Raw genomic sequence first — 14,708 nt, 5'->3', positions numbered from 1 at the left:
AAACAGAATAAGCCTAAGAAATCCACACCAAGAACTTGTGAAAACTAGAGAAAGGAAACCTTCAAAACATCCGTAGAAAAGCAGCATGTTACCTATAAATGAACACCAACACGAAGACAGAAAATTTCTATGCTGAAACAGCAGAGGCCAGAGAGAAGTGGAATGATTTTTCAAGTGCAAAAAGAAAAGAACTGAGGATCTCAAATTCTGTATCTGGCAGAATTAATCTTCATGAATGAAGGGAAAATAAGAACATTCTCAGCTAAAGGAAAACTAAAGAATTTGTTGCTAGCAGATTTACTTTTAAAGAATGGCTTAAGAAAAACTCTCTGAACACAAAGAAAATGAAAACAAAAGAAAACTGGGAACTTTAGAAAGAGAAAGAACAATGAGATGGATAAAAACAGAAGTAAATTATATCCTTAACCTCATGTGTTTTCTTTAATCTTATTATACGGTTGAAGCCAAAGTAATACCATCTCATGTAATGGTCAATGTATAATATATAGAAGAAATACTTAAACAATTACACTCAAAAAGCATGGCAGGTAAGTAGACCTAAATGGAAGGAAGGTTTGTTTTCTGAAGATTCCTCCCAACTGGCAAGAGTCTATCAATCAATGCTCAAATTAGATAACTAATATTCCCATCAAGGACACTTCTTGATACCTTTTTTTCTGATGCCCTGATGTAACATCTTGCCTCGATGCAGATATTTCAAGAGTTCGTGAGAGCTGGAGAATAGTAAAATTTAGGAGTTCTGAAGAAAGTGACAAATTTCAACACTTTCTGATTCTTTTATGGCTCAATACACACTACAAAATAATTGCACTACTGATTTTCATATATCAGTGCGGTTGGCTACAGTGAGGGCCACACGGCATACTCTGCTAAAAGCAGATACTGAGGTTGGGAGGAAGAATTCAGAGGTTTAAAGGTTTGGAACAAACACACATCCTCCCTACATTCAGTGTGTTTCACTTTGAGCGTTCTGTTATCATCGTCTCATTTGATTCTGGTAACTCTGAGAAACAGGTATTACTACTCCCGTTTCACAACCAAGGACATTAAAGCTCAGAGAGGAGAAGTAACTTGAGCAAAGGCATAGAACTGGGAAGGAAAGCTGACTTCGAACACTACCCCCCAGTCTGTGCTATTTTCACTGTACAGCACGTTCTCTTCACAGGCAGGCTGGGAAAACACAGCTTGGCAAGATGTCACAATTCTTAAGAGTTTATTTAGAAACTTCTAAAACAACTAGAGATGAGAAGCATCCATACGGCTTCACAGCATCATCAAACTGCTTTTTAGGGTATACTAGGGATGGCACAGAAGACTGAGAATCATCCTTGACTAGCTCTTTCTAATTAAGGAACTCAGACAGCCTTAGAGGACCAGAGAGAAAGTGGTGGTCAAGGAGACTCAGCTCTCAGACATCTCCCTCACTTCTAGACCAGTGCCTACCACCACTCCCTGCCCTAGGGACCTCCACCACCTATCCCTCTCCAAGGCCCTCTCCAATGGGCTTGTATTGTTTTCCCTGCCCCATGGTATCACCCAAAATATGCTGGTCCACTCACTGCCTTCAGCCAGTCCCTACCAGTGTGAAGCTCTTGGGTGAGGCTGCCCAGCGCTTGACCGTGGTCAGTGGCCACTCCTGCAACACTTCCTTGGTCTTTTCATCCACACGCATCACTGAGTCTTTGGTGATCCCCAGCAGGCGAGGCACCAGCTTGTTCTTGCCTTTCATCTTTTCCTGAAACAGGAGATGCAAAGAATCAGTGCTCTTCCTCTGAATACATCTGATTTGTCCAAGTTATCAGTGATGTTGTGATTTTTTACCTGCGGTCAACCTATATCACTGTTTCAAAATAGGCAGGGCTAGATAAATGACTCATAAATTAAAGGGATGGAAGCTAAAACAGAGCTATCAGGAGACTGGAAGGATCCACAGAGATTGGAAAGATCCACGTTTTCTCTGCAGAGAGATACTGTCCAGAAGGTCAGGCTGCTCCAAAAACAGACATTGTGACAGAAAAAAACATATCCAGAGAAAAAGAAGTTAAAGTGAACTCCCAGTAGCCACCTCAGTGAGTAACAAAAAAGGGTTAATATAGAATTTAAATATGGCACTTCAGCTATTTAGAATTAACTAAAATTGCCAGAGTAGTATCTTCTCATTACTAAGCACAGCTTTTTTTTTTTTTTTTAATATTCCTTGAAATACATTTCCATCTGGAGGCTTGGGTTTTGTTATTTTTAATGTGTATCCACGGACTCAAAATATTTTGATTGGTTTTAATAAGTTTTTAAAGAAACAATTATCATGTCTATTAAAATAATAATTCCTACCTCATTTCATGCAAAGATGAGCACAATAAAGGACAGAAATGGTATGGACCTAACAGAAGCACAAGATATTAAGAAGAGGTGGCAAGAATACACAGAAAAACTATACAAAAAGGATCTTCATGACCTAGATAACCATGATGGTATTACCTAAAGCTAGACATCCTGGAATGCAAAGTCAAGTGGGCCTTAGGAAGCATCACTATGAACAAAGCTAGTGGAGGTGATAGAATTCCAGCTGAGCTATTTCAAATCCTAAAAGATGATGCTGTGAAAGTGCTGCACTCAATATGTCAGCAAACCTGGAAAACTCAGCAGTGGCCACAGGACTGGAAAAGGTCAGTTTTCATTCCAAACCCAAAGAAAGGCAATGTCAAAGAATGCTCAAACTACTGCACAATTGCATTCATCTCACACGCTAGCAAAGCAATGCTCAAAATTCTCCAAGCCAGGCTTCAATAGTACCGTGAACTTCCAGATGTTCAAGCTGGTTTTAGAAAAGGCAGAGGAACCAGAGATCAAATTGCCAACATCTGCTGGATCATTGAAAAAGAAAGAGAGTTCCAAAAAAACACCCATTTCTGTTTTATTGACTATGTCAAAGCCTTTGACTGTGTGGATCACAACAAACTGTGGAAAATTCTGAAAGACATGGGAATACCAGACCACCTGACCTGTCTCCTGAGAAATCTGTATGCAGGTCAAGAAGCAACAATTAGAACTGGACATGGAACAACAGATTGGGAAAGGAGTATGTCAAGGCTGTATATTGTCACCCTGCTTATTTAACTTATATGCAGAGTACATCATGCAAAATGCTGGGCTGGATGAAGCACAAGTTGGAATCAAGATTCCTGGGAGAAATATCAATAACCTCAGATACGCAGATGAGACCCTTATGGCAGAAAGTGAAGAAGAACTGAAGAGCTTCTTGATGAAAGTGAAAGAGAAGAGTGAAAAAGTTGACTTAAAACTCAACATTCAGAAAACTGAGATCATGGCATCTGGTCCCATCACTTCATGGCACATAGATGGTGAAACAACGGAAACAGTGACACTTTATTTTGGGGGGCTCCAAAATCACTGCAGATAGGGATTGCAGCCATGAAATTAAAAGATGCTTGCTCCTTGGAAGAAAAGTTATGATCAACCTAGACAGCATATTAAAAAGCAGAGACATTACTTTGCCAACAAAGGTTTGTCTAGTCAAAGCTATGGTTTTTCCAATAGTCAAGTGTAGATGTGAGAGCTGGACTATAAAGAAAGCTGAGCACTGAAAAATTGATGCTTTTGAACTGTGGTATTGGAGAAGGCTCTTGAGAGTCCCTTGAACAGCAAGGAGATCCAACCAGTCCATCCTAAAGGAAATCATTCCTGAATATTCATTGGAAGAACTGATGCTGAAGCTGAAACTCCAATACTTTGGCCCCTGATGCAAAGAACCGACTCACTGGAAAGGACCCTGATGCTGGGAAAGATTGAAGGTGGGAGGAGAAGGGGACGACAGAGGATGAGATGGTTGGATGGCATCACTGATATGATGGACATGAGTTTGAGTAGGCTCCGGGAGTTGATGAAGGACAGGGAAGCCTGGCTTGCTATAGTCCATGGGGTCTCAAAGAGTCGGACACGACTGAGCCACTGAACCAAACTGGCCTCATACTCATGATACAGCAAATTCAAGATAGGTTAATAATTTAGAAAGAATATACAGTTGGATATTTTTGTGATTCCGGCCAGGGGATAGGGTGGGATGTGGAAATGCCTAGCACAAACGTCAAAATAAAGGAAAAGATTAAAAGCTTTAACTATAAAATAGACGGACTTTGATATATTTTCTTTTGAAAAGAGAGAGAAATGAAAGAAAGAAAGCTCACCATAAAAAATTAAAAGACAAATGACTGGTGAATAAATATTTACAACTAATACAATGATAAAAAACTTCATATGCTTTATATGTCAGAGGTTATCATGGGGTCACAAAGAGTCGGACACGACTGAGTGACTGAACTGAACAGAACTGAATCATAAATCAAACATAAGTGGCAAAGAACATGATTAGAAAATGTCTAAAATATAAAGTAACTAGTTAATAAGCCATAAGAAGAAATTAAATTTTCATGTATATATAATAGTTTATTTAAAAAAAAATTAATGCTCAATTAAAGAAGGTATGAAAGAGGACCACTATTGATGGTCATTTAAAACAGTAAAACCTCTATGGAAGAAAATTTGTTAATAATTCAAATTTGTTAATAATTCAATTTAAAAATGTTCCTACTTTTAGTCCAACTTGCTTTTAGAAACTTATTAAAAAAGAAGTTACAAATGTGTATAAAGATAACAAAGCAAGAAGGCTCAACTAGAGTTTTTCAGAGCAAAAAATACAAATAACCAAAAACGTCAACTACAAGAGATTTGATAATTATGATATTCCAAACAAAAGACTATACTCTACAATGGTGTGTAACCATGCTCAGTCGTGTTTGACTCTTTGTAACCCCATGGACAGTTAGTCCTCCAGGATCTTCCCTCCATGAAATTTTCCTGACCTGGAATGGGTTTCCATTTCCTCCACCTGGGGATCTTCCTGACCTAGGCATGGGACCTGTGTCTCCTGCCTTGGCAAGTGTATTCTTTACCACTGAGTCACCTGGGAATCCCTACTCTACAACTATTACAAACCATAGTACAGAAAAACAACTGGATTCACGATAATAAATTATTCACATTAAAAAAGTTTGTACAGCATGATCCTGTGAATAAAATTTTAAACTTTTTTTTAAAGAAAATTCACTACATGATAAAATGGTAGCAATGATCATCTCACATGGTTTGTATTATTCTCCTGTGCTTTTCCTTACTCCAAAAATTTAACTTAATACACATTTCTAGTGGTCAGGAAAAAACAAACTTTTCAAAACTATTTGCAAATATCTAGCAATTCCCATACCACCACTACAAAAGCAATATGCATACAAACTAGCACAAAGTGTGCAAGTGTATGTGGATGTTTGTGCAAGAGGACAGGGACTTAAACCAGTAGTGTGACAGATGCTTAATAAATATTATCATTAATTTTCAGAAGTCCCTCAAATGTTGCCATCATCAGCATCATCAACTTCCCCACCTTGAAATGAAGGGACCAGCTATGATAATAAGTGACAAAGCCAGGATTAGAACACAGGTCTGAGTTCAAAAAGATCTCTGACTTTATTTATTTATTTATTTATTTTGATCTCTGACTTTAAAAGAGACTGTCTACCAGTTTACTACTTCTGAAGGAAACAATTAAAGAAAATGCAAAAATACCCCTCCCTGTCTCCGTGGGCGGTTCGCAAAACCATCAGACACTGAAGGTCATAGCACACCTCCAGCTTCCTCCCAAGAGTAGGAGATAAAGGCATTAGGAATCTGAGTGGGTGTCTGAGAAGGGGAATATAGCACTGTAAGAACCTCTGAGTCCTTAGGGAAAACCCAGGGAAGAGTCAGATCCTTTGTAGAGAGGCTAGCTCCACCAGGGGTGAAATCAGTGCAGGGTGGACCATGCCAGTCAGCATCATTTGGCTTCAGGAGCCACTGGTTTAGTCATCCAGGGTTGGCACCAGCCCAGCTGCTGGGCCTAGGAAGAAGATCAGAAATAAAATATGGTTTGCAGCTGTTGCCTTCCTGCTCTCAAATCTGCACCTCCCCAGTGAGGGGCTTTGGGGTGAGGCAACACAGGATCCTGATGGATTGCCCCAACTCCTGTTGAGATCATTCTGGTCTGGGAGAGGAAACCACAGTGAACAAGCAAAGAACTTACAGTGGGCATTCCAGTACAAGTTCATAACTGGGGGTGGGGGAAGAGGGTATAAAAGAAACTCAGAAAATACTGTCACTCAGCAACAGAGACCACCATCAAGGGACACTATTATTTTTGAGTCTACCCACAAAATGCAAAGCAGCTGGGGAAAGTTAAAACAGCAAGGCTTGGCTCTGTGCTAGAGATATAGGGGCTCCCCCAAGAGAGGACCTGCCTTAGACCCTTAGTGGCAAACCTGCATAATAGGAGACAGTCTAGAGGCAATAAGGTGCCCCCTTCCTCCCTAAATCTAGAATCTCAGTCCACTCTCCTGTCCAGTCTTCCAACTGCAGACAGCACTATCCTTTTATCTCTGGGAGAAGACAGCAGGCTAGGCAGGATCCAGTGACGACCCAACTCTTTTTGTGCACAGACACATGGAGATTGTGGTTGCGATTCTGTCAGCTACCTAGCAACTTCTCTCTTGAGGCAATCCTCATCAAGTTGGTTTTGTTCTGAGGTGTCAAGCTTGCATAACTTAAAGGCACGAGAAGATATGTATTCTACCAAGGAGAGGTAGGATCCACTAATAAGCCAGGCCTTTCCTCTTTCAGGGCCTTCCCAAGTGGTGCAGAGGGAAAGAAGTGGTTTGCAATGCAGGAACTATAGTTTTGATCCCTGGGTCAGGAAGGTTCCCTGGAGGAGGAAATGGCAATCCACTCCGGTATTCTTGCCTGGAGAATCCCATGGACAGAGGAGCCTGGCAGGGCACAGTCCACAGGGTTGCAGAGAGTCAGACGGGACTGAGAACGCACACGATCCTCTTTGAAGCAGCTCTTAGCCGTTACTGTGGATTCAGTCCTGGCAGCTGGCTGTGATCAAGTCTGCTTAGCCTTGGGCTCTTCTTGCAGGTGTGTATACTGGCTGGTTCTTACATCACCTGTGCCCTACATCAGGTTCAGACTGGGGTGGAGGGATGCCAGTGGGCTAAGCTGTGGGCATGCTTTGGCTCGAAGCCCGACTTCAGCGTGGCCTAAGTCCGGGATCCTGCTGGGCTCGCCAGAGTCTAAAGTGGCTTCCTGCCAAAGCGCTGCCTTCTGTGCTCCGCTGTGTCATCAGGATGCTTTTTTGTTTAATCTTTTAGGCACATGGCAGAGAGGGATGGCTGCTCAGAAGCAAAATGGTGTTAAAGACTCTGTTCACTAGCTGTTTCTCTCCCTAAAAACAACTGGCAATTCATTTTGATTTAATTCATGATTCTGAGATGCTTTGAATGCCTTCTGTGATGCTTTTACAGTTCAGAGAGAAAAGGGTCAGCTCCCCGGGTTTCTCACCTCAAGGCTCTGGTTGTGGTTGCAAGGAAAGTTAAAGGCAAATTTATAAATCAGAAGGTTTACACAAGGATTTCTTGCAAAGAAACAAGATCTTTTGCAAGTCATGGGAAATGCCTTACTGTTCCTTATGGGGTTTTGAAAATCTTATCAAGATAAATTGCAAAAGATTTCAATGAGAGAGGAAGACTGTAGATGTTTACAGTTCCCATCTATTGAAATTATTTGTACAAGTGTCTCCTTTTCTATATTATTTCCTTTAAACCTCATAAAAAGTCAACATCCTAGGTTAGCAAACTGAAGTTTAGAAATGAAAGTAAAGTAACTTATGGAAGGTCAAACTAGGTGGCAAAGCCAGAATTTGAAACCCAGGACCTTCCTTTCAGAGTGTCTGTTCTTAGCCACTGAGAACACCGTCATATAGCAGGCTCATGAGAGTCATCCTCCCTATTGGGGCCACAAACTATGACAGGCAGTAAAGCCAGTTTTCTGCCCCATCACCCCCCGATTTTTTTGGCATGAGAACTAAGAGTAAATTTTCTATTTTTACGGAGTTGAAAGAAAATCAAAAGAGGAATAATACTTCATGAAAAGTGAAAACAATATATTTCATAGTCCATAAATTAAACTTTACAGGAACATAACCAAGCTCATTTATTTACATATCGCCTACTGCTTCTGGGCTACAAGCACAGAGAGGAGAGGCATGGCCAGCAGTTATCTAAGACATTGACTCTCTGGCCCTTTATTAAAAAGGTTTGCCAACCCCTGCTCTGTATCATGATTCTAAAAGCCAATTAAAAGTTGGAGGACTCAGGGGCCAGGAATTAGGAAACTGTAAGGAGGGCTAAGGAGTTGGATAACCTAAAATTTACTAAATATCCCTACCTTCCAGCTACTATATTTATTTACATACATTATCTCACTTAATCTTCATTAGAGCTCTGTGATGACCTACAGGGGTGGGATGGAGGGGATATATGTACTCATATAGCTGATTCATGTTAATATTCAGCAAAAACTAACACAACATTGTAAAACAATTATTCTCCAATTAAAACAACAACAATAAATGGGAAAAAAAGACCTGTCAGATTCTTCATCTGAACCTGTCAACGTACTACTTAAAATGAAAAAGAATTATAATTCCCGTTCTTCACATGAAGAAACTGAGATTTAAGAAGGTTAAAGATGTCTCTCCAAGTCATGCATTTCTGCTATTTCTCACAGAGACAATATTACATCAAGAATTCTAGGCCAATCTTCCCAACTCCAACACCCAAGCGCTTTCTATTATAACAATAAAAAATACAGCATGAAGTACAGCTGACCCTTGAACAACATGGGTCTGAACTAGGTTAGTCTACTTTTTTTCAAAAGTTAATACTATAGAACTACATGATCCCTGTTTCTTGAATTTACAAATGGGGACAAAATGTTCACCAATATAGAAGGAAATATGACCGAAGGATCTATAAACATATCATACTCGTTCACTCAAAAGATATATGATTGATCTGAAGACTGTGTGGTATAATTGTGTTCAATATCAATATCTACATGTTGTAAATTATAATTTCATTGAGTTTTTTAATTTAGGATTTTGAATAGCCTATTCAAATAATGAATGAATCATTCCCTTTTAACTTCTGAAATTATGCCAATGAACTTCCTTCAAGATTTAATGGTATGTTGAAATTGAAGGCCTAGAGAAATCTGTTATTTATGCCATTAAAACACATTCTACCCCTTACCCAAACAATTTTGTGTGTATGTCTGCTATTCTGTGTGTGATCTCTTTTTACCATATATTCTAAATGGTTACACGTATTTGTATATACACACACATGGGTTATTTCATGTTTTTGACATATGTCATGTAAATTTACTTGATCTATTCACTGAATTTAAAAATAAATCTAAAGATTTAAAATGACTATATATTGTTATAACATGTACAAGTATCTGCACACTGAAAATTACAAAATGTTGAAAGAAATCAAAGAGGATCTAATACCATGTTCATAGACTGAAAAACTCAACATAGTAAAGTTATTAACTCTCCCTTAATTGATCTATAATTTCGATGCAATGCCCATCAAAATCCCAGCTAAGTATTTTTTTTTTGTGGATATAGACAAGGTTTTTCTAACGTGTTCATGGAAAGGAAAAGGATCTAAAGTAGCTAAACAATTCTAAAAAAGAAGAAAAAAGTGAAAGGAATCATTCAGGTTGATGTTAAGGCTTACTATACAGTTAAAGTGATCAGGACAGTGTGATACCAGCAGAAGGACAGATACACAAATCAGCAAAACTGATTAGGGCACCCAGAAATAGATCCACAGCAATATTATTCAAATTAATTTGACAAGGATACAGAAGCAATACAATGGGGAAAACACCTTTCAACAAACAGTACTGGGGCAACTGGACATCCACAGGTCAAAAATGAACCTTGATCTAAAGTCTTCACACTTTATACAAAAACTCAAAATGGACCAAGGACATAAAGCAAAACCATAAAGTATTTAGAAGTAAACATGGGAGAAAATCTTTGGAGCCTAGAGTTAGAGCTCTTTCTAAATTTTTTTTATTATTTGTTTTTGAGTTTTCCTGCTTTTAAAGTTTTTATTTACTTAGTTTGGCTGCACTGGGTCTCCACGACTTTGTGTGGCCTTTCTCGAGTTGCAGCCAGTGGGGGCTATTCTCTGGTTGCAGTGTGTGGGCTTCTCACTGCAGTGTCTTCTGTTTTTGTACAGCACAGGCTCTAGGGCATATGGACCTCAGTAGGTGCAGCTTGTGGCTCCAGAGTGTGGGCTCAGTAGAGCCCACATGGGCTTAGCTGCCCCACGGCGTGTTAGATCTTAGTTCCTGGACCAGGGATCAAATCTGTGTCCCCTGCATTGGGAGGCAAATTCTTAACTGGATCACCAAGGGATGTACCAGACAGAAACTCTTAGATGTAACACTTAAAATAAGATACATAAAAAGGAAAAAAATGATAAAACACTTGTCATCTAAATTAAGAATGTGTATTCTAGCCTGGCGTGCTGCAGTCTAGGCAGTTGCAAGGGGTCAGACATGACTTAGTGACTAAACAACAACAAAATTCTGTGAAAGACCTTGTCAAGAGGATAAAAACACAAGCTGCAGACCATGAAAAAATATTTGCAAATCACATTCAATGAAGGACTTGGATCCAGAATATATAAAGAACTCTTAAAAGTCAACAGTTAGAAAAAAAAAAATCTAACTAGAAAACTGGCCAAAAAAACTGTGAACAGACATTTCACTGAAGGGGATATACAGATGACAAATAAGCAAAGGAAAAAATGTTCAAAATCATTAGCCATTAGGGAAATGCAAAATGTAAAAGATTTCATAAAACACATCAGAAAGGCTAAAATTTAAAAAAAATGATAACACCAAATGCTGGAGAGGACGATAAGAAACTGGATCACTCATATTTTGCTGGTAAGAATGTAAAATGGTATAGTCACTCTGGAAAATAGCCTGGCTGTTTGTTATAGTGCTTAATGTGTTCTTACCATATGGCTCAGCAATTGTACTCTTGGGCATTTATCCCAATGAATTGCACACTTCATTCACACAAAAATCTATACACAAATATTTATAGCAGCTTTGTTCATAATAGCCACAAACTAGAAACAACCCAAATGTCCTTCAGAGATGAATGACTAAACAAACTGCTACTTCCATCAGCAATAAAAAGTGATGGACTATTGATATACATTATCACTTGGATAGATCTTAAGGGATTTCTACTAAATGAAAAAAAGAAGTCAAAAATTTATGTAGTGTATGATTCCACTCATGTGGTACTCTTGAAATAACAAAATTATTGAGACAGACAAGAAATCAGAGGTTGCTAGTGGGTAAAGAGACCAGGGAAAGGGGGTAGGGTGTGAAGAGAGGCAGGAAGGGGTGGGAGGTGTCTATGGCCATAAAAGGGTAGCACAAGGTATTCTCAATGGATTAGAGTTCAATATCTTGACTACACTGGTGGTAACACAAACCTACACTTGTGAGAAAGCTGCACAGAACTAAACACACACACATAAGTGAACAATATAGAACACAAAATATGATCAAGGTCTATGAACTGTATGTACCAAGGCGATTGCTTGGTTGTGACATTGTACTAGTGGCATGTTACCATCGAGGGAAAACTGATGATAAGAAAACTCTCAGCATCTTTAGAATTTTTTAAATGCTACTGAGATATAATTCACATACCATACAATTCACCCATTTAAAGTATCTGATTCAGTGGATTTTGGTATCTTTACAGATACGTGTGACTATCACCATGGTCAATTTTAAAACATGCTCATCACCTAAAAAAAAAAAAATCCTGTACTATTAGTTATTACTCACCTATGTCCCATGATCCCACTCCACTCTTAAGCAACCATTAATCTACTTTCTATCTCTATGGATTTGCCTTTTCTGGACATTCTATACCAAAGAAATCTTGTGATAGGATTTTTTGTTTTCTTGTGATGAAATCTTACTTCACTTCACATAACAGTTCCAAAATTTATCCATGCTGTAGTATGAAGCAGTACACTTCATTTCATGACCAATTAATATTTCACCTCATGGATATATGACATTTTGTTCACCCATTCATCACATGATGAATATGTTATTTCCAGCATTTGGCTAAATGCAGCTATATACTTTCATGTACAAATTTTTCTGTGTTTATATGCTTTGAATTCTCTTAGGCATATATACCCAGGAGTAGAACTACTGGGTCATATGGCATCTCATTTGAGGAACTGCCAGACTGTTTTCTAAGGTGACTGCACCATTCATTTTACTTTCCTACCAGCAGCATATGAGGACTCGTTTCCTTACATCTTTACCCATACTTGTTACTCTGACTTTTTGATTCTCTCCGTTATTTTTCCAAGTTCCTGTGAATCTATGGTTATTTCAAAGTAAATAGTTAAAAATATGATTCTGTATATCTTCACTAAAAGATAAACAAATATAGCAAATATTAATAATAATTTTTTTTCATTTCCTAAAGATATGTATTTAAAAAAAATTTTTTACATATTACCACACTTCCTAGAATGTACAAAGTAATGTTAAAGGGTAACTTGCTCTGATCTCAATTTCTATAAGTTTCTCTCCAGCACTTCTCTGTTGAGTAGAATACTGGTGATAGGTTTAAAACATTCTATCCTATTGAGGAAGTATATTTGTATTCTAGAATTTTATAGAAATTTTTATAATGAATAGTTGAATTTTATCAAACACCTTAAGAGTTTTATATAAAATGATCACATGATGCCATCTTTTCTAGTTTTATATAGATATAGCTGATTCAGAACATTGTATAAGTTTAAGGTGTGTAGTATAATGATTTGATATATATAAATATTGAGAAAAGATTACCACAGAGTATTAAGACATCTGTTATTTCACATAATTACCTTTTTTAAGCTGTTATGAGAGCATTTTAAGTGAGAATATTAAAAGCAACAAAGGAAAAGCAACAGATAATACACAAGGAATTTCCATAAGACTATCTACTGATTTCTCAGCCAAAACTCTGCAGGCCAAAAGAGAGCGGCACAATATACTTAAAGTGATAAAAGAGAAAAACCTACAACCAAGAATACTCTACCCAGCAAGGCTCTCACTAACATTTGATGAATAAATCAAAAGCTTTACAGACAAGAAAAAGCTAAAAGAATTCAGCACCACCAAACCAGCTTTACAACAAACGCTAAAGGATCTTCTCTAGGTGGAAAAGAAAAGTCCACAACTAAAAAGAAGGAAGTTACAACGAAAAAGCTCACTGGTAAAGGCAAATATACAATAAAAGTAGGAAATCATCCACAAACAACTAGTAAGGAGGTTAAAAGACAAAAGTAGTAAAACCATCTGTATCCATGATAAGCAGTTAAGGGATACACAAAACAATTAAATGCAAAATACAATTTGAAAAACGGTAATCATGAGGACAAAAGAGTACAAATGCAGAGGATCTAAAATGTATTTGTAATTAAGAGATTAGTAACTTAAAACAAGTAGGTATATACCTATGCTGCTATACAAAAACCTCATGGTAACCACAAGACCAAAATCTATAATAGATATATACCGACAAAAAAAGAAAAAGAAATCCAAACCCAATGCAAAAGATAGTCATCAAATCAGAAGAGAACAAAATAAGACAGGGGAAAAAACAAATCCGAAACAACTAGTGAAATGGTAATAGAAATATGAAAAGTGAAAGTAGCTCAGTCCTGTCCAACTCTTTGCAACCCCATGGACTATACAGTCCATGGAATTCTCCAGGCCAGAATACTGGAGTGGGTAGCCTTTTCCTTCTCCAGGGGGGCTTCCCAACCCAGGGATCGAACCCAGGTCTCCCACATTGCAGGTGGATTCTTTACCAGTTGAGCCACAAGGGAAGCCCAATAGAAATATACATATTGATAATTAGCTTAAATGCAAACAGACTAAATGCTCCAACCAAAAAACACTGAACAGCTGAATGGATAGAAAAACAGGACCTGTATATACGCCACCTACAAGAGACTCATTTCAGATCCAGAGATACATACAAATTTAAAGTGAGGAAATGGAAAAAGGTATTCCATGCAAATGGAAATCAAAAGAAAGCCAGAGTAGCAACACTTAGACAAAACAGACTTTAAAGTCAAGAATCTTACAAGAGGCAAAGGACACTACACAATGATCAAAGGATCAATCCAAGAAAAAAATATAACAATTGTAAATATATATACACCCAACATAGGAGCACCTCAGTATAAAACACAAATGTTAACAGTCATGAAAAAAGTAGAAATTGACAATGACACAATAATACAGGGGGAGTTTAACAACACATTTATATCAATGGACAGTTCATTCAGACAAAGAAATCAATAAGGAAACACAGCCTTAAATGAAACATTAGACCAGATGGACTTAAATTGATATTTACAGAGCATTCCATCCAAAAGCAGCAGATTACACATTCTTTTCAAGTACACATGGAACATTCTCCAGGATAGATCATATGCTGGGCAGGATGTAAAAATGAGGAAGTTACTGGATGAGTTTCCTCGTCAACTCAAGAACACACTCTCTGCTTGTTCATAAGCTGAATTTCAAAGACCCATCTCTGTCCCTCTAGGCTGGAAGACCAGCAATTTGCAAGAAAAAACAGATCTGAAGGCCACAGAAAATCTGCAAAC

General features: G+C 38.0%; 1 protein-coding gene across 10 annotated transcripts in view; it reads right to left on the bottom strand.

The window, feature by feature from the left end:
* Window positions 1-14,708, bottom strand: part of TLN2 (talin 2) — a 479,630-nt gene that overhangs the window by 159,690 nt on the left and 305,232 nt on the right. For all 10 annotated transcript variants that reach the window (XM_043918839.1, XM_043918846.1, XM_043918841.1 and 7 more), the window contains one exon: window positions 1,601-1,756. In XM_043918839.1, coding sequence (XP_043774774.1) covers window positions 1,601-1,756 — 156 coding nt within the window. The remainder of the gene's footprint in view (window positions 1-1,600; window positions 1,757-14,708) is intronic.

This window comes from Cervus elaphus, chromosome 12 (genome assembly GCF_910594005.1).
Source record: "Cervus elaphus chromosome 12, mCerEla1.1, whole genome shotgun sequence".
NCBI lineage: Eukaryota > Metazoa > Chordata > Mammalia > Artiodactyla > Cervidae > Cervus > Cervus elaphus.
Note: the sequence above shows the minus strand (reverse complement) of the source record. Positions and strands in the feature narration are given on the sequence as shown.